Source organism: Melospiza melodia, chromosome 26, assembly GCF_035770615.1.
Source record: "Melospiza melodia melodia isolate bMelMel2 chromosome 26, bMelMel2.pri, whole genome shotgun sequence".
NCBI classification, from domain to species: Eukaryota; Metazoa; Chordata; class Aves; order Passeriformes; family Passerellidae; genus Melospiza; species Melospiza melodia.
Window position 1 is genome coordinate 645,931 of NC_086219.1, and position 20,546 is coordinate 666,476.

At 54.5% G+C, this 20,546-nt stretch overlaps 1 protein-coding gene across 3 annotated transcripts in view; it reads right to left on the reverse strand.

Annotated features, from left to right (window-relative positions):
* Window positions 1-20,018, reverse strand: part of SAMD11 (sterile alpha motif domain containing 11) — a 66,790-nt gene extending 46,772 nt beyond the window's left edge. The window contains exons 1-4 of one of the 3 annotated variants that reach the window (XM_063176687.1): window positions 19,217-20,018; window positions 17,584-17,624; window positions 3,104-3,285; window positions 684-734 (exon numbers count right to left, since the gene is read on the reverse strand). In XM_063176687.1, the coding sequence (XP_063032757.1) occupies window positions 684-734; window positions 3,104-3,285; window positions 17,584-17,624; window positions 19,217-19,994 (1,052 nt within the window). In that variant the 5' untranslated portion in view covers window positions 19,995-20,018. Of the gene's footprint in view, window positions 1-683; window positions 735-3,103; window positions 3,286-17,532; window positions 17,625-18,324; window positions 18,458-19,216 lie in introns of those variants that run through there. The other 2 variants (XM_063176686.1, XM_063176688.1) reach the window with 2 other exon arrangements.
* Between the last annotated feature and the right edge of the window lie 528 nt (window positions 20,019-20,546).

Below are 20,546 nucleotides of genomic sequence, written 5' to 3' on the forward strand. Positions count from 1 at the left end.
AACTGAACAGGCTCACACAAAACACCAAAAAATTCCCTTTCAGCAAAACTCCAATTTCTCCCTGGGAGCAGATCCTGATTTCCCCAGCACTCAGGAGTGGAGGGAGCCCCCCCAGACCCCACCCTGCTGCTTTCTCCTCCCTGAGAAGTTTCCCAGCTGCTCAGATTTATTGTTCTCATTCCACAAACCAAGCAGTTCTCTACAACTCAAGGGCTGCGTCCTGATCTGGAAATCCAGAATGAAAGAGACCTTTCAAAATGGCAGGTTTTAGTGCAAATTTCTGGATTTTTAAAGGATGAGAGGAGTTTGTGGCTGCTGGCAGCACATGAAGATAATGCACCACGCCCAGGATATCAGGGGTCACAGAGGAATATTCAGTTTGCAACTGGAGAGCTTCAATTTATGAATTTCTACCTTCTTAGGACCAGAGTAAACTCATAAAAATCGGGCTTTCCTTAGCAATCTCATCAATTCTCTCCTCCGACGTAAAAGGGACTGTTTGCCCCACAGCTTCCCCCAAAATAACAACAAAATAGAGGCTGTGTGGGAAGGGGAGGATGAGGAACAAAGGGAGGAAGAAATAAACCCCAGAAGTGCCAGAAATGTTCATTTCCATCCATCAGCACCCAGGAACAATCAGAAACTCTCAGCCCACCACACAGAGAGTGGCCCAAAAACGGTACCTGCAAGAGCTCTCTCGGAAGGAGATGTTCAGATCCCAGTGGGTGTGAATCCTGCAACAACAAACAAACCAAAAACAGAGCTCAGAGACAGGGCTGAGCACTCATGTCCTGCCCCTGAACCCTGCTCCAGCCTGGGGACCCGCAGAGACCCCCAGCCCCAATTCCTGCCTTGGCCAGCCCCCAATTCCAGCCCCAATTCCTGCCTTGGCCAGCCCCCAATTCAAGCCCCAATTCCTGCCTTGTTCAACCCCAATTCCAGCTCCAATTCCTGCCCTGTTCAACCCCAATTCCAGCTCCAATTCCTGCCTTGTTCAACCCCAATTCCAGCTCCAATTCCTGCCCTGTTCAACCCCAATTCCAGCCCCAATTCCTGCCTTGTTCAACCCCAATTCCAGCTCCAATTCCTGCCTTGTTCAACCCCAATTCCAGCCCCAATTCCTGCCTTGGCCAGCCCCCAATTCCAGCTCCAATTCCAGCCCCAATTCCTGCCCTGTTCAACCCCAGTTCCAGCCCCAATTCCTGCCCAATTCCAGCCCCAATTTCTGCCTTCTCCAGCCCCAATTCCAGCTCCAATTCCTGCCTAATTCCAGCCCCAATTCCTGCCTTGTCCTGCCTTGTCCAGCCCCAGTTCCTGCCTTGTTCAACCCCAATTCCAGCCCCAATTTCTGCCTTCTCCAGCCCCAATTCCAGCTCCAATTCCTGCCCAATTCCAGCCTTGTCCAGCCCCAATTCCAGCCCCATCCCAGTTTAACCCAGGTTTGCTGAGGGAGGCCTGGCCCAGTTTCCCATCCCAGTTTAACCCAGTTCTGCTCTCAGTGGAGGCCAGCAAAGCCCCTCAGCCCAGGGGGAGGCCACAGCAGGTGAATTAAGTCTGGAGCAGATGGGGCACAGCCCCTGCAGGGCCCAGCTGTCATGTCTGGGCTCTGGGGCCGCTGTGCTGCTCCTGATGTCCCCAGGGCCATCACAAGGGGGTCAGGCTGCTCCTGATGTCCCCAGGGCCATCCCAGGCCATCAGGAGGGGTCACTGTTCCATTCTCCCCCCACTGGGACAGGAGACCCCTGGGCTCCCCTGCCTGAGGGATGAATGCTCAGGGATGCTGGGGCTGGGAGCAGGAGATGCTCCCTGGGCACTGAGCACTGAATTCCTGGTTTTTCCAGCTGTTCCTGCCCTCGGGGGAATTCTACCTGTCCCACCTGCCCAGCATACTGCAGCACAGGTCCCAGGGAAGGAAAGAACAAATGCACAAAATCAGGGAAAGGAAAAGAGCAAGGGCACAAAATCAGAGAAAGGAAAAGAGCAAGGGCACACAATCACAGACAGATGAACCCAGCTGGGAGAATCCTGCTCCCACCAAGGAAATTAAAGTTAACCAAGGGGCACAAACTGCAGGAGAGCACATCCCTGGCAGGCTGGGGATCACTGCCTGGGAGCTCCCACACATTCCTCCTTCATTTCCCAGCAAACCAGGCACAGCAATTACAATAATTAAAGATTTGAGATAGGGGCACTTTGTGTTTGGGGGGCCCAGCGTTATCAATTGCAGTTATCACGTTGTTCTCCCCCTAATGAGACAATCCAGCACTAATTCTGCTGCATTAAAAGCACAATTAAAGGGGCAGGAGGGGCAGGGCAGATCACCAAAGCTCCCTGGGAGGGTTCCCTGAGCTCCTGAGCAGCCCAGGTGCATCCCAAAACACATTTCCATTTCCAGCAGCACCCCTGGACAGCTGCAATGATAAAATTAATTACGGGAGGCTTTATGGGCAGAGCTGGCTGCTCCTTCCCTGAGCTGCTGGGGGTACAGAATCTGTCTGAGCAGGGGGAACAGCTCCTGCACTGCCAGCCAAGGAGCACATAAACCACCAGGAAAGCAATTACAGCCCTCAGCTCCCTCTGCTCTGCTTTTACAGCCTTGTCTCAGGAGCTGAGCCCTGCTGTGCATCACGGGGAGGGGACAGCCCAGGGGGATGGGGCACAGTCCTTTGGGGCTGTGCTCTCTGGGGTCACAGATCCTCTGAAATTCCTGCTTTTCCAGAGGGCTGGGAGCACCTGGAATTTGGGAGCTGAATATTGAGGGCACTGAGGCCTCCCAGGAGAGGATCTGGAATTTGGGAGCTGAATGTTGAGGAGAGCCCAGATGAGGGTCACCACTCACTCAGGGCCATCCCTTCTCCTCCTCCTCTAGGGCTGCACAGTCCCAGGAGGAATGTCCATGGCACTGAGAAGAACAGGACCAAAATCCAGCAGCTCCTGCTCCCTGCTGCAGCTCCAGCATTGCTCCCCTGCTCCCAGAGGCTCTCAGGATGCTCCGAGGCTTGGAACCAAGCATCAAACCCCACAACACCTCGGCTCCCCGGGGCAGGGCTGCCTGTGCCCGGGTTCCTGTGCCCGTGTTCCCCCCAGCCCTGCCTGCAGGCACCTTCTTTTCATGATACTGATGTGCAGATCCTCCTCCTGCTTCACGTGGGGCTGCTGCTGCCCATGGCTCCTGTCGCTGTCCTGGCTGTCCTCGCTGGGGGACAGGAGGGGGCCCAGCTCCTTCTTGGGGACCCTGCTGGGGGGCAGGGGGATGCTCCTCTTCTCTGCCAGCCGGCCCCGGTTCTGCCACGGGAGAGACAAAACCACAGGGTTTGGTGAGGAACCGCAGCATTTCCACAAACACCAAACACCACCGAGAAACCTCAGCATTTCCACAAACGCCAAACACCACCGAGAAACCTCAGCATTTCCACAAACACCAAACACCACCGAGAAACCTCAGCATTTCCACAAACGCCAAACACCACTGAGGAACCTCAGCATTTCCACAAACACCAAACAAAAACGTGTTCATCTCTGTCAGAAAGCTCCTCCTGACCAGTCACGGCTGTCACACACGGCTCACAAAGCACACGTGGCTTACGCTCTGTCACTTTTCAAAGGACTTTGCAGCTCAGGCGCTCCTGATTGTGGTTTCTCCAGTCCTGACCAAGCCCTGCACCTCCAGCCTCTCCCAGCCCTTCATCCCCAGCCTGCCCCTCATCCTCAGGGAGAGGAAAGGGAGGAGGCAGCACAATCAGGCTCCAATCTCTGCCTCCGGAATATCTCCCACCAAATAATCCCACGCCACCATTCAGTGAAAGCTTTCCCAGGGAATTCCTGACCCTGCCAGCAGCAGGAACACCCTGCAAACCACAGAGCAGCACTGCCACTGCCACACAGAATCTGCAATTTCAGCCAATCAAATGGAACTGGATTTCATTTTTAATCCAAGTTCCAGTGGGCCAAGAATTGGAAAATATCAAAGCTGTTTGCAAGGTGATTCACGTGCCTGTGATTCAGCCCTCAGAAATAATTGTCATTGGATAAAAACCTGCAGGGGAAAGCAGCCCCTGCTCCCAGGTAAGGCTGGGAAGCACAGGGAGCAGCCAGGGAATGCTGGGGCAGCTCTGGGAGCAGGAGCATTCTAAATCTCTTCCATATGTGAAGGAAATCCTCGAGCCCAGACAGCATTTTCCCCCTCTTTTTATTGATAATAAAGATAGGGGAGAGGAAAGGGGGAGGCTCAGAGAGCCTGGGATGTTTTCCTTTGCTTTTCCCAATAACAAACGTGGGGAATGGCTTTAATTAGGGCATTACAGAGCAGTGGGGACACATTCCCTGCAGGAGTGGCAGAGTTTGCACTCCCCCTCAGCTGTGATCAGTGCAAACACCTCCCAAGGGCCGGGATAATCCTGCCCTGTCCCTTGGGCCTTCATTAGCCCCGAGTGCTCCAGGGAAACATCCAGCAATTATTAAATAATAACATAAATGATAATATAAACAACAACAATAAACAATAATTTATAAATATAACTATATTTATAAGTATAAAACTACTTATAAATATAAATATATTAATAAATATAACTATATTTATAAATATAAAACTAAATATAAATATATGTGTACATGAAAATGTAAATATAAATATAATTATAAATGTAAATATAATTATAAATATAAATGTAAATATAAATGTAAATATAAATGTAAATATAAATGTAAATATGAATATAACTATTTTATACATATAAATAAATGTAAATAATAATTATGGATAATAAATCTATATTTTAGATTTAAATATCGAAATAATACATTTAAATAATAAATAGAAATAATAAATCTAAATAATAAATGAATTTTTTTTCTCTGGAGACATTTCCCCATCTCTCAGGTGAAGGGACAAGGAGCAGAGGCAGGTTCAGAGGATGCTCTCAGGCATTTCCCCTCTGTTCCCAATGCCAGCTGTGGCACCTCTGGAGCAGCAGAACAACAGGAGCAGCTCCCAGGGCTCTCCCTGTCCCCAGCACCTTCCCTGGCACCACACACAGAACGCTGCAAAACCACCCAAAAATGCCAATTCCCCTCCCCTGTGCCCCTTCCTGCAGTTTTACTCCTTCCCCAGCCTCCCGTGCCTCCCACCCCACACAGCCCCGAGCCCGCAGCCCAGCTCTGCCATTTCCCTGCCACACCTGGGGGATTTCCCAGCAAATTGTATTACTTTATTTGGTCAATTGGCCTACAAATTGATTTTCCTGTACAAATAATGAACATTTATGGTTATTTTCCCCATAGACTGCTTTATTTCACGTGTAACAAAGACTGATTTCCTGCAGGTTTCAGACCTGAGCTGCAGTTCCTGTGACCCCTGGCTGATGGATGGCAAAGGGCTCCAAGCACAACTGGAGGCTTTGGGGCTTTTTTTTGTACCCTGAGGTGGCTGCCGGAAGCAAATGTTGGTGCCAGAGCAAGGTATTCCACAGAATAAATGGGAATAAATTGTTTTAGAAGAGATTCAGTGCTGGGATCAGGCCAAGGAAATGCAGGGGAAGGAGATGGGGATAGAGGGCAGAGCTGGGGTGGCCAAATCCCTGCTCATGACAGCCTTGGGGGACTGGCCACATTAACAATCACCAGAACACACACCCAGCTGCCAAGAATAAACCCTGCACCCCAAAAATCACCAGAACACTCACCCAGCTGCCAAGGATAAATCCCTATATCCCAAAAATCACCAGGAACACTCACCCAGCTGCCAAGGATAAATCCCTATATCCCAAAAATCACCAGAACACTCACCCAGCTGCAAAGAATAAATTCCTGTACTCCAAAAATCACCAGAACACTCACCCAGCTGCAAATGATCAATCCCTGCACCCCAAAAATCACCAGCTCAGCACTCTGTGAGCCCCACCAGGTGACACCACAGGATTTTACAACATTAGTGTTTATAACTAACACTGGGAAATGAGTGACCAATAAATTCAGTGGCTTCCCAAGGAGCACAAGGGAGGGTGCAGGGGGTGTTGGGAGTTGTGTGTTTTGAAGGTAAACACAAAGAGAATATAAAAAAAAGTAATACTAGAGAGGTAAATAATTCATCAAAAGAGTGGAGAACAAGAAGCTGGGAGGGAAGAAAGGAAAAGGAGCAATGCCAGAGGGGAGAGTCTTCTGAGAAGGTGAAAAAATCCCAATCTCACATGGGAGTGGAAGCAGAACCAGAGTCAATTGGAGTAAAACAGAGGGGAAGTTTGGAAATTTAATGTGGAAATGGCCTCTCCCCTCTGGGCACTGAGGAATTCCAGGGTGGGAAGCAGAGCTGGGGTCTGACACCATGGACAGAGCCCTGCAGCAGGGCTGGGGATGCCTGAGGGAATTCCAGGAGCAAAAACCACCCAGAGCCCCAGCCCTCACCTGTGACACACTCAGCAGGGCTGGGGATGCCTGAGGGAATTCCAGAATTCCATCAGCCATCCCACCCCGAGCCCCCAGCCCTGACCTGTGACTGACAAAGCAGAGATGGGGATGCCTAAGGGAATTCCAGAATTCCAGCAGCAATCCCACCCCGAGCCCCCAGCCCTGACCTGCTGCACGCAAACCCACACTAACACACTGTGCCCACAACCTGGAGGTTTCCTCAGTTTTTGAACCACGACCTGCTGCACAGCTGGGTTTTGCTGCTGGCCACCCTGCAGCTGCTTTAAGCCCCAGCCCACCTGCAGAAAGCCAAGCGAAACCACACAATTTCAGAGTGAACACGCTGGGTCTGTCCTGCACCCCAGGCTGGAGTGATGCTTGGAAAGGCCCAGGATGAGGTTCCACCTGCATGAGCTCAGGTAAAACACACCTGTGCAGAGCAGGGGAGCTGCGAGAGCACCTCCTGCACAGCAACCTCAGAACCCCAATTTAACCTTTACCTGCTGATTTCCCAGGCAAGCAGGAGCTGCACCAGTGACGCTGCGGCAACCCCAAATCCCCTGAGCTGCAGCAGCCTCGGGCTCCTCCTGATCCTCTTGGGCTCTGCTAAGCAGCTCTGGGTCACCCCTGGGCACTGCAGCGGGCTGGCACAGGGAAAGTGAAATCACACCTGGGCCTGCTTTCCATCTCCTCCTGCAGGAGCCACCGCCTGCAAATCACAGCTTTGGATTCACCCCTGCAGACAGCCAGAACCAGGGCGGCACCGGCTTCACAGGCCAGGGAGGAATTCTGCTCCAGGGATTTGGGCCATGGACAAATCCTGCTCCAGAGATCCTTGTCATGGATAAATCCTGCTCCAGGAATCTCTGCCATGGACAAATCCTGCTCCAGGAATTCTTGTCACGGACAAATCCTGCTCCAGGAATTTGGGTCATGGATAAATCCTGCTCCAGGAATCTCTGCCATGGACAAATCCTGCTCCAGGAATTCCTGCCATGGACAAATCCTGCTCCAGGAATTCTTGTCATGGACAAATCCTGCTCCAGGAATCTCTGCCATGGACAAAACTTGCACCAGGAATTCCTGCCATGGACGGCCCTGCCACGGACAAATCCTGCTCCAGGAATTCCTGCCATGGACAAATCATTGCTCCATGAATTCTTATCATGGACAAATCCTGCTCCAGAAATTCCTACTATGGACAAATCCTGCTCCAAGAATTCCTGCCATGGACAAAACCTGCACCAGGAATTCCTGCCATGGACAGCCCTGCCATGGAGAAATCCTGCTCCAGAAATTCCTGCCATGGACAAATCCTACTCCAGGAATTCCTGCCATGGACAAATCATTGCTCCATGAATTCTTATAATGGACAAATCCTGCTCCAAGAATTCCTACCATGGAGAAATCCTGCTCCAGAAATTCCTGCCATGGACAAATCCTGCTCCAGGAATCTTTCCCTGTATTTCCCTCACTCCAGCTCAAAGCAAAAGTAAAACACCAATGTCGGAGCACAGCACCATGTGCTCTGCACTCCACAGGGCATGGAGCACCATACCGATAATAATTACTTTTACTTATTTAACAGAGGCATCTCTGCACAGGTAAAACCAAGATCAAACCCAGCACAAACCCAAATTCCCACGGAGAAACAGCCAAAATAAGGGTTAAATCAAACCAGGGTCAAACTCTCACACCGCAGCTCAGGTGTGAGGCAGCTCCTGAGCAGCGAATGCCCCATTAAAACAAACAGCATGAGGAGCACAAATCCCTGCAGAGCCTCCCCAGGCCCGGCTGGATCTGCTGTCCCTGAGCTGCTGAGGCAGGGGAGCCCTGCCCAAACACGGCAGCAGCACCAGGCACACCCCTGCCTCTGTTTGGACACTGCAGGAAAATCCCCTCTGAAACCACATTTGGGGTCGGGAAGGCAAACAAAAGACAAGAGCAGGATTGTGAAAAACACAAATTAAAGGAATAATAACTGCAGGCTCTTCCACCCAGGCAGCCAAGGGGGGACTTGGGGGAAGGAAGTGATTTAGGGGGAAGCAGTGATTTAGGAGGTGTCCGAGCAGAAACTTCCAAAATTATTCAGGTTTAAATCAGCAAACTTGCGTACTTTGCTCTCAAAGACTTGCAGAATTCCAATCCAGGGAAGTTCTTGTGACACTTCAGGTTTTTAATGGGCCTCAGAACAATGAGGAAATACAAGGTGAATGGGAAAACACAGCACTGTGACTGTATTTTAAAAAGCTTAAGCAGAATAATCCCAGTAATTTTATAACCCCCAGGAGAAATAATGAAATAGAGGAAACCGAAGAAGTAATAATAAATTAACAGGGGGTGATATAATTTATGCAAATTAAAGCTTGTTAATGGAAAATATGTTAAACCAATATATCTTTTTTTGCTGGGACAATAGTGCCAACACAACGTGCTTGGGTTTCTGCGAGGATGGAAGTTGTGCAGCCCAAGGAAAAGCTCAGCAACTCGGAGCCCATCATTTCAAACACCCTTTAAACACACTTTGTGCAGGTCCTGCAGTGCTTTAAAGACAACAGCACAGGCAGAGCTAAATCCTCCCAAAGCAAGGATGATTTCTGCCCTCTGCACACGCCAGGGGACAGAAATGCTCCCCAGCCTTTGGAATTACTCTGAACTCAACTTCTGCCTCAGAAATCCATCACAGCAAGGTGAGACTTCAAAAAAAAAAAAAAAACCCAAACCCAGATCCACAGTGCTGATACAAACCAGCCCAGATCCTGACCTGCGCCAGCAGCTCATGAATTTCAAGCCAAAGACATTGTAAGAAATCACACTGCTAATGCAGGAATTAGAGAATGAATTGGATTTTAATTCTGAATTAAAGGCACTCTGCAGAGGAGCTGTGATTTCTTGTGTTTTCATGTATTTTCGTATTTTCGTGTATTTTGCCATGAATTTTGCCATGAATTTTGCCATTATTTCTTCTATGAATTTCCCATGAATTTCCCATGAATTTTCCATGAATTTTCCATGAATTTTTCCATGAATTTTTCCATGAATTTTTCCATGAATTTCCCGTTAATTTCCCGTTAATTTCCCGTTAATTTCCCGTTAATTTCCCGTTAATTTCCCGTTAATTTCCCGTTAATTTCCCGTTAATTTCCCGTTAATTTCACCATGTATTTGCCATTAATTTTCCCATGAATTTCCCATGAATTTTCCCATGCATTTTGTATTTTCATGTATTTTCATTTCCTTCCTTTAACTCTAGAACACTGTAATATCTAAGAGTGATGGTGGGCAGTGCTTAAGCAACCCCAGAGCTGTAAATTCCAGTGCAGTGAATCATCCCTGGAGAACCCTGCAGTGCCCTCCTCTGCAAGGGCACCTTAGGGTTAAGTGGGTGAATCACAAGGGGGAAATAAAAGAGGAATTGATATTATTTGTCCCCTCTGGGAGGGGAAAAAAGAAAATAAAATTAAAAAGAGGCAGGTTTGTGTGGCTCACCCCGTGCCACAGAAAAAGAGATCTCAAGAACCACAGCTGCGACGAGCAGCAGGGAAAGTTATTGATCTGAAAGAATTCATTTTTATTATAGGGGCTGGTACTTTTACTTATTTAATAAAGGCCTGGCGTCAAATCAGCGAGAATTCCAGGATTATCTAATTCCATCTAATCTCATTCAATCAGCGATGCTGCAGAGAGGAATGTTTGCCCTTTCCTGTCTGCAGGGGCCATCCCTGGTTGTCCTGGCAACCCAGCAGCAGCAGCAGCAGCTCCATCCCAGCTGGGATGAGGGGATCACGGAGGGCCGGGGTCCCCGGGGGCTCTGGGGTGGGATGGGATGGGAGCAGGAGCTGTGGGGTGGGATCCAGCCCAGCCCCAGAGCTCGGAGAAACACAAACCCCAGGCAGGGAACGGCCAAGAGTCCCGCCCAGGAGCTGTGCTGGCTTACAGCTCCTTTAAAGTCCTTTAAAGGTGCTTTAGGAAAGTCCTTCAGAGGTCCTGGAGTCCTTTAAAATCCCAGAGCTGCTGCTGAAACCAATCCCTGCACTGAACTGGGCACCAGCTCCAAGCAAACACAACTTTTCTAAAATAACACAGAAAATACAGAAAATAATATTTTGGGTCAAGGAATAATTAAATAAAAACAGGGAGGATTTCTTTTCCAAACCCAGGGCCAATGACAAAACCCCAGGCGTGGAAGGAACCCTAAATCCCAGCCCATGGCAATGGCAAATGGCCAATTCCAGCCCTAAATTCCTGTCCCACGGTGGCAGGTGCCCCACGGCAGGGACAGCTCCAGCAGGATTCCAGCAGGGACCTCCTCCTGCTCTCCCTGTGCCACAGCTGAGCCACAAGGAGCCCTCTGCAGAGCCCAGCACCCCTGCAGCCCTGACCTGACGGGCAATTCCAAATTAACGAAGGTTCTGAGGGCACCCTTTGCCTCCCAGCTCCCTCTGAGCCAGGCCAGCGAGCCTGGACACACAGCAGAGCAAATTAACACCAGGTGCCTGTGCCCTGAAGCACCACAGACAGCCCTAAGCGCTTTAATGACATCTCTAAATAATTCTGACAGCAAAATTACTTCTCCTGTGTCACCTCTCGGCTGCCCTTGACGCGGCACTAACGAGGTGATGCTGCTCCCCCACGTTTATTTGTCTGTCTCTCCTTCCCTCAGAGCGGAATTCCAGCAGCACTGCCGGGCTGCTGGGTCGCACTGAGGGCTCAGGAATTGCCTTTTCCTGCAGCAGGGCCCAGCACACTGCAGGGAATGCTGAAGGGCTGCGGGGTGGGGGATCCCTGGGAGCATCCCAAGGAGGAGATGATGTGTTCCCTCCATAGGAGCCCTCCCACACCAAGCTCAGCTGGGGTTTTCCTTCCCTCTCTCCCCTGGCCTGGTTTCCACAAGCCCTGACCTCACACAGGGCCCCTGCTCTGCCCCTCCATCCCCACTGTCTCCTGTCCAGAGCAGGGATCTTCACCTTCACCAGGCAAACCTCACCCCTCTGGAGCCCCTCAAAGCCCCTCCGAGATAAAATTATTTCCTTAAACCACAGCTGCTCCTACATCTCCGCTGTTCCCTCCCAAGCCTGCAATCCAATTAATATTTTCCTTTCCAGAGGGTATTTAATAATCCACAAAATTAAATCCTTCAGCATTGTGCTGGCACTGTCAGTGCCATTGATCTGGGCCGGTTGTGCCTCTGTGCAGAACAATAACTGCTCCTGCTGCTGCTTGTGCTGCCCAGGAGCAGAACTGGGACCATCAGCAATAACTTCCACCCCAAAGAGCTTTCACAGCCACCCTGATCCCCATTTCCAGGTGTTTGCCATGGAGAAGAGGATGAGGAGCAGAGCTGGGACCATCAGCAATAACTTCCACCCCAAAGAGCTTTCACAGCCACCCTGATCCCCATTTCCAGGTGTTTGCAATGGGAAAAGAGGATGGGGACCATCCCATGCAGAGCTGGGACCATCAGCAGCAACTTCCACCCCAAAGAGCCTTTCAGAGTTCCTTTCCAGCCACCCTGATCCCCATTTCCAGGTGTTTGCCATGGAAAAGAGGATGAGGAACAGAACTGGGACCATCAGCAATAACTTCCACCCCAAAGAGCTTTCAGAGCCACCCTGATCCCATTTCCAGCTGTTTGCCATGGAGAAGAGGATGAGGAGCAGGGCTGGGACCATCAGCAGCAACTTCCACTCCAAGAGCATTTCACAGCACCTCTCCAGCCACCCTGGTCCCCATTCCCAGCTGTTTGCCCCCCAAATCCCCCTCTGCAATGCTCCCTGGCCCCACAGCAGTGGATTTTGGGGACCTTTCTGTGTCAGCAGCAGCACAGGGGCTCCCACTGCCCCCAGAGCAGGAGCCCTGGGAGCTGGACCAAGCTCAGCACCCCAAACTCAGCACTGGGGGGGCTTTGGGGGTCCCTCACCCCATTTCAGAGCAGGAGTCACCTCATCTCCATAAAGCTGAAACCTGACAGAGATTGAACCAACTTCTGCTAAGAATTCACCCTGCAAGTCTGCAGTGCAGCACAGGTTAAAATGCACCTGGGCCAAGTCCTTTAAAACAACAAAACAGAACCAAAACAACCCTGCAAACAAACAGAAAGAGCCCATCTATCCCAAAACCTCCAACAAACACTAACCTGAACTGAAATGAGCTGGATTAAAAGCAACAAGCCAAATCAGCATGAAACCACAAATAAAAACCAACAGACTGTGCCAAAGTCCTTGGGGGGATTTGGAGGTTTGTAATTCTGCTTTGCAGAGGGGCTTTTTCCACATTCATGAGGCTGCCCCGAGGGCACAAAGGCAGAGTTATGGAAACAGCCCCTGCACACAAACCCCAACATTCTCCAATGCCATCCCTGAACCCAGAGCAGCTCAGAGAGGAACCCAAATCTGATCTACTCAGTTAACAGTGAAATTTCAGAATTAATCCTGCCAAGGAAATTCTGCAGCAGGCAAAGTCCCCTTGGCACAGCAAAGTTCTCCTGGAAGACTCGTGCCTGGTATGGGAGATTCCCTTTTTGATGAAAACCTCTGAATTTGGATCCCACCATGCCCTGGAGGCCCTGGATGTCCCTTCCTTGCCCTGCTCTGCTCCCCAAGGAAACTGTGGAGCAGCCAGGGAAGGACAGAAAGGAGCCCAGCACCAGGAGTGGCACAGAGCCACTCTGGGGACACTCAGAGCTGCCTTCCACCCAAAACAGGGCCCAGGAGGAGGCTCAGGAACCTCAGGGCTAACAAACAGATTTGCTCCTCACTGGCATTGTTGAAGTTAGCAGCACAGAGTTCCTCCCTCCATCCCTGACAAAGTCTTGGACTGGGGCCTGAACCTCGGGGCAGCAAAGGAAAACAACAACCACGATGAGGAAAGCAAAAAGCAGCAAATAAAGGAATCACGCATAAATCAAACCAAGAGCAAAACACAGCCCAGCAAATTAATTCCCACTGTCAGTGCTCAGCCCTGCACAGCCACCCTGTGCCTCTGCATGGGATGGACAGGGGCAAACCCCAAACATCATTTATGGCTCCTTTTGTTTGTTTGTTTGAATGTGGCCATGCCACAACAGATCCGGGGAAAGGGGTCTTCTCTACCTCAACCCCATAAGAGCCACCTTTCCAACAGAAACCCTATCCCAGAAACCAAATATCCATGGGAAACAGAGGGAAAAGAGGATGAGGAGCAGCCAGCCCCCAGCCCTAACTCCCCTTCAGAGGCCGCACCAGAGAATGGAACACACAGCAAGGGTCACACTCTGTCTGTAAGGGAAACAATCCAGTGGTTAGCTTTGTCCGTCCTAAAGAGAAGGGAGGGAGGGGCAGACAGAAGGATGGAGGGACAGAAGGATGGGTGGGCAGACAGGGGGATGGAGGCAGGGATGAATGGAGGGACAGAAGGACAGATGGAGAGAAAGACAGATGGAGAGAAGGATGGAGGGATGCATGGATGGATGGATGGATCCATGGATGGAAGGATGAAAGGATGGATGGATGGACGCATGGATGGATGGATGGATGGACGCATGGACGGATGGATGGATGGATGGATGGATGGACGCATGGACGGATGGATGATGGATGGACGCATGGACGGACGGATGGATGGATGGATGGACGGACGCATGGACGGATGGATGGATGGATGATGGATGAATGGATGGATGGATGGACGCATGGACGCCTGGCTGCCGGCCGGCGGCGCGGGGCAGGCCGGGGGCGGAGGCGCCGCCGGGGCCGCTCCCCCCGGGGCCCGGCGCAGGAAACCGGCGGGGCGGTCGGTGCGGAGCGGCCCCGGCGCCGGCCCCGTCTGCAGCTGCAGCGCGGGCGGCGGGGGGCGGGCGCCGGGCCCCGGGGCCGCCGGGTCACGGGCGGGGAACGCGGCGCCAGCGGCGGCCGGGGGGAGCGGGGGGAGCCGGGGGGAGCGGGGGGCCCGGGGCGCTGCCGGCGCGGGGCTGCGGTCGCTGCAATTTCCCCTCCAGACCGAGCGCGGGGCTCGGAGCCGCCGGCGCTGCCCCGGGGCTGCTCGGGACTGGCAGGGGACACACACAGGGGACACACAGGGGACACGCTCGGGGATGCCAGGGGACACACACACGGGACACGCGCAGGGGACACACACAGGGGACACAGTCACCGCTCCCGCCCGGACAGCCGGAGCACAGCGCTGCCTTTGCTGCCCGCTGGGCTGATGGATCACGCAGAGGTGCAGAGCCTGCCTTGCCCCTGCCACGGCACTGCCCGAGTTTCGCCGGCCCATCCCCGCTGCCCAAGGACCGACTGCAGAGCGCGGAAGCAGCTGCAGACAGGATGAGCTCCCCATCTGCACAGCCCCACCGATCACACCGGACCAGGCACTGCAAGTCTCTGTCATCTGCATTATAAATAAAGCATTTCTGCTTCTGAGGAGAATCAGCCCCTGGATCTCAGCGGTGCTCGAATGGGCAATCACTAAATGGGGAAATAAAAACCATGCCCAATTCCTTATCCTCCTCCTTGTGTGGCTGCTCTGGATGTGCAGTGGATGCAGCTACCACAAAGAATTCAGGTTCAAAATGTGGAACTGTCCTTTGGTCAGGGACTTGAGCTAAGTACAGCACAGAAAGTGCAGGGAGCACTGAGAAACAGCTCTGACAGAGCTCCTCACTGGGCTCTGGCCTTGCTGTGCAAATTCTGACATCCTAAACCCCTTTCCCAGCTGGGGAAGCAGTGGGAGGCAAATCCAGAAAGATTTATTTCTCCTTGCCCAAAGCTGCACCAACCTTTTTTTTCCCCTCCATCTGTACTTTCCAAACCCAGCTCTCAAATACTGTACCACACACTGGCTTCATGCAGAGCTGTCTGTGCTGGAAATGCACCTGAAAACCCTGAAAATGCTAATGCTAGGAAAGTGCATAGTGAATTTTGGGTACTGCTAGCCCAGAAAACACCCAGCAGCCAGCATCACCTGGCCAGGCACTGCTCACATCCCCAGCACAGCATCACCTGGCCAGGCCCTGCTCACATCCCACAGCATCACCTGGCCAGGCCCTGCTCACATCCCCAGCACAGCATCACCTGGCCAGGCCCTGCTCACATCCCCAGCACAGCATCACCTGGCCAGGCACTGCTCACATCCCCAGCACAGCATCACCTGGCCAGGCACTGCTCACATCCCCAGCACAGCATCACCTGGCCAGGCCCTGCTCACATCCCCACACAGCATCACCTGGCCAGGCACTGCTCACATCCCTCAGCATCACCTGGCCAGGCCCTGCTCACATCCCACAGCATCACCTGGCCAGGCACTGCCCACATCCCACAGCATCACCTGGCCAGGCACTGCTCACATCCCCACCCAGCATCACCTGGCCAGGCCCTGCTCACATCCCACAGCATCACCTGGCCAGGCCCTGCTCACATCCCACAGCATCACCTGGCCAGGCCCTGCTCACATCCCACAGCATCACCTGGCCAGGCCCTGCCCACATCCCACAGCATCACCTGGCCAGGCACTGCTCACATCCCCACCCAGCATCACCTGGCCAGGCCCTGCTCACATCCCACAGCATCACCTGGCCAGGCCCTGCTCACATCCCACAGCATCACCTGGCCAGGCCCTGCCCACATCCCCTCACCACAGCACATCCCTGGCACCGGCAGATTCTGGCTCTGAGCCACACAAGTGACAAGACAGACAGACAGACAGACAGACAGACAGACCTCCCAGCTGGAGGGAACTGCTCACACCCCATCCCACCTTGTGCCACCCACTCCAGGGGCTGGGGAGAGCCAGGTTCCAGCACAGTGGGGTCAAACACCAGGCAGGGCTGTGGGGTGGCTGTGCCACACCACACAGGCAGGACACATCTCCCCGTTCATTTCTGAGCTGCTGGTTACTGCTCTGAACCCTTTCCCGTGGTGTTTGTAACACACAGAGGGCACTAGGCAGGAAGGACTGGAACTCCCAGCTCTGTCCTTTCCAATCACAGACACTGCATCTGAGCATCTGAGCACAGACTGCCCACTCCAGCCCAAGCAAGCAACAAAACCAAAAATGGGTGCTTTCCAGTGGATAAAATCACGTAAATTTCCACCTGGATTTGTTTCCACAATGTTTTAAGTTGTTGTTCTTTCAGACCAAGAGCTGCTTCTGCCCCTCCCAGTTATTGTACCTTATGGTTATTTTTACACACCATGAACTGTTTTAAGGCCTTACTTTACTACGATTCCGGTCACCTTTTATTTATACCATCAACATCTTTCCCATGAAAATCCTGATGAGAGAATTTGAAATTCTCGGGTTAAAAGCAAGAACACACAAGGAACCCCAAATCTGGGAAGGAAAGATCTACAAGAGCCATAAGTGAGCTATGGCACGAATGATGCTCAAGCTGTCAGCATTTGGGTTGTTCCTCATGCAGCTCACTTCACCAGGGTTTGTACAATGCCTGCTCTCACTCTAACACGTGGGCAACAATTACATTTCCCTTTTGCTTTATTTAGCCACTTTCACACCTGTGCACAACGCACAGAAACCAAGGGGTGGGAACACCAAAGAGGCTCCTCAATGATTTGCCTCTGCACACACACAGAGCTCCCCCTGAAAACAAAAAAATGCCACCATGTGCTGCTTCCCTCGGCTCAAACACTGCCCAATAAATGCCACCGAGTGCTGCTTCCCTCTGCCCAAACACTGCCCAAAAAATGCCACCGAGTGCTGCTTCCCTCGGCTCAAACACTGCCCAATAAATGCCACCGAGTGCTGCTTCCCTCGGCTCAAACACTGCCCAATAAATGCCACCGAGTGCTGCTTCCTTCGGCTCAAACACTGCCCAATAAATGCCACCGAGTGCTGCTTCCCTCTGCCCAAACACTGCCCAATAAATGCCACCGAGTGCTGCTTCCTTCGGCTCAAACACTGCTCTCTTGCCGTCTGCTCTGCTTCCAAGCTCCTGTCTAACACTGCTGGAACCCTCCCAGGGCAGGCAGGGCTCTGGCAGCCTCCACGACCCTCGCAGATCACGGTTCCACCAGCACAAAAGCAAAGAGAATTTTTCTTCTTTTTCTTTTTTTTTTTTTTTTTTTTAAGGGAAGGAGGCAGAGGAGAGGGAAGATGTCTTAACCAAAGCACATAGTTTAACAATAATCTTACCACTGGAGACGAAATTCGACACCCAGGGCAATCACAGATTGGAGGATGTACCTGTAAGATTCCTTTGGACATAAGAGTCTTCAAACTTTTCCCTATATGCAGAAGAGGAGAAAAAGCACAAGAAGAAAAAGAAATCAGCACGTTTATAAAAGGAAAGTATTTAGGGAAGGGGGGACGGGGGAGGCACGAGCCTGCTTCCATATAAACAGCCTGCCTGCCCAGCAGCACCATCCCCAACTGCAACGCAACCGAGTTTGTGCCCCGAGGGTCCCGGGGAAAGGGAGCCCAGCACAGCCCGGCACGGCCCCAGCAAGAACCGGGGAGAGGAGCCCGGCACGGCCCGGTACAGTCCCCGCGGGTCCCGGGAAGGGGAGCCCGGCAGGAACCGAGAGAAGCCCGGCACAGCTCGGTACAATCCCCGCGGGTCCCGGGAAGGGGAGCCCGGCAGGAACCGAGAGGAGCCCGGCACGGCCCGGTACAATGCCCGCAGGTCCCGGGTGGAGGAGCCCCGCACAGCCCGGCACAGCTCGGTACAATCCCCGCAGGTCTCGGGAAGGGAGCCCGGCAGGAACCGAGAGGAGCCCGGCACAGCCCGGTACAATCCCCGCAGGTCCCGGGAAGGGGAGCCCGGCACGGCCCCCGAGGGTCTCAGGCAGGGGAGCCCCGCACGGCCCCCTCAGCCCCGCCGGGCTCGGTGCCGGCGCTGCCGCAGCCCCGGGGAAGCGGAGGCGCTCCCGCAGCCCCCGCAGCGGGCACGGCCCCGGGCACCTCCCGCCGCTCCTCCTGACTCACCCCAGAGCGACTGAGGCTTCCCGAAGGCAGCGGGAGCGCAGCCATCAAAGCGCCGGGCGGCGGCAATTAGCGCGGCCCCCGCTCTCCGGCGATCAATGCCGCGCCGAGGTGTCAGTCACCTCCTAATCGCTCCTCAGCGCCCCGGGCCGCCGCCTCCAGCTCTGGGCTCATTAGGAGCCGCCCGGGCCGTGCCCGCCCGCCCCCGCCGCTCCCCCCGGGCCCGCTCTCCACCTGCCGCCCGCAGCAGCGGAGCCGCGACTGGGGCGCCGGCTCGGGCGGGGAGGGGAGGGAGGGAGGCAGGGCAGGCGCCCGTCAGCAGCCGCCGGCGCCGCGGAGGGCCCGCACCACCCAGCTGCGAGGGGAACACCCCCGAGCCCCGCCCGCCGCCCCGCCGGTGCCGGCCCGGGCCGCGCTGCCGCTCCCCGCCGCGCCGCCGCCGCCACCGACACCGACACCGCCGGCGGCTGCAGGGGCGGGCGGGGGGCCACCGAGCACCGCGAGCCCCCGGCACCGAGCACCCCGATCCCCGAGCACCCCGAGCCCCCCAAGCCCCTGGTACCGAGCACCCCAAGCCACCGAGCCCCCCGAGCCCCGGGGCTCGCACCCCAAGCCACCCGCCCGCCGTTCAAATCTCTCTCCGCCCGCGCCACATCAAACTTCTCCCCGGCGGAGAGGAGCCCCCCAAATCCCCCCCGCCTTCCCCAACGCCCAACCCCACCCCAGAGGGAAGCGTTCCCAAATGGCTCGGAAAAGTTCGGCGGTACCGGGGCGCGGCGATCCGCAGAGAGGGGCCGGGGCAGCGGGGAGGGGGCTCGGTTCTGCCCGAGCACGGGGCGAGAGGGAGGATGCGAGGAGGAGCGGGGCGGCGCGGGGACCCCGGCGCTGCCTTTACCTTTGTGCCTGATGCTGCGCTTCCAGTCCTTGGCCGTCTCCCTGCCGCTGACGAACTGGAACTCGTTGGGGGTGAGCCACTCTCCCCGGTACCGGATGGAGGGTCCTTTGCTGCCTTGGCACAACTTATTGATGTAGAGCAGCGCCTTGTTCTCCCCGCACTCCACCTCGATGCAAGGCTCCCCGTTGTCAAAGAAGGGCTGGAAATCCGGGATGGAGGAGAACCTCTCCAGCATCAGGTCCTCGGGGAGGTGCTGGGGGTGGTGCGGGTGGGGCTCCTGGAAGCCCAGGTACGCGCGGTGGGCGAAGATGTGCTCGTACGCCGGCGGGTGCGGGGTGACCACCGGCATGGCAGCGGCGGCCAGGGGCGCCAGGTACTCGGGCAGCGTTTCCATGGGCTGGTTGAAAGCCGCCAGGGCCATCTCCTCCCTGTCAAGTCGCTCCTTCTTGATGGCAGGCATGGTGCCGCCGCGCTCCCCGTGCGCCCCGGCGTCTCCGAAGCACAGCGGCTCCAATGCCTCCGGCTCAACTTGCCCTGGCTCCGGCTGGAGTTTGGCTGAAATGCGCCAGCAGCAGCAGCAGCAGCAGCACGGGCACCTTTGGCGCTCGGGTGCCGGAGGTGGCTGGTATCCCCCGGAGCAGACCGCTAACAAATCTCCTGGGCTGGCTCCCCAGCAGAGCTGTCCGGGATCCCTCTCCCACGGAGAGCCTAATGGACCGTAGACCCGGGAGCTGCCGTGTGCCTCGCAGATCTGCCCCTCCGGACTAATACCTGACATCTCGGAGAGGTCTCTGCTGCCGTAGACATTATTTTGGTTTAAGGAGGAAAAAAAAAAAAAAAGCTTATTGATTCCCCTAGATCAACCCACCTTCTCGCCAGGCTGGAGGGTTCCCCGCCGCCCAGCCAGCCAGCCAGCCAGCCCCCTTTCACCCTGCCCCCCTGCTTCCTTTAAACTGACACCTGGTTTATTTATTTATATGCAATAATTAAAATTAAACGCTGCGCCCCCGCCGCCGCCGCGCGCCCCCTCCCCGCCCCGCCGGCGCCCGGCGGGAGGACGGAGCCGCGGCCGGGGCCGGCTCTGCCCGCGGGGCTCCAGACGCCCGGGCGGCGGCGAACTTTCCCCGGGGCCGCCGCCTCCTTCACCTGCGCCGCGGCCTCGCCCCGCTGCCGGCGGAGCCGCTCCGCTCCCGTTTGAATCCCCGCTCCCGCGGGAAGCGTGCACCAACGCGGGGCCGCGCTCCTCGCCCCTCTGTGTACACACATACAAATAGATATATATATCTATGAATACGAGCGCTCCGCACACGCACAGCCGCACGGACATCTA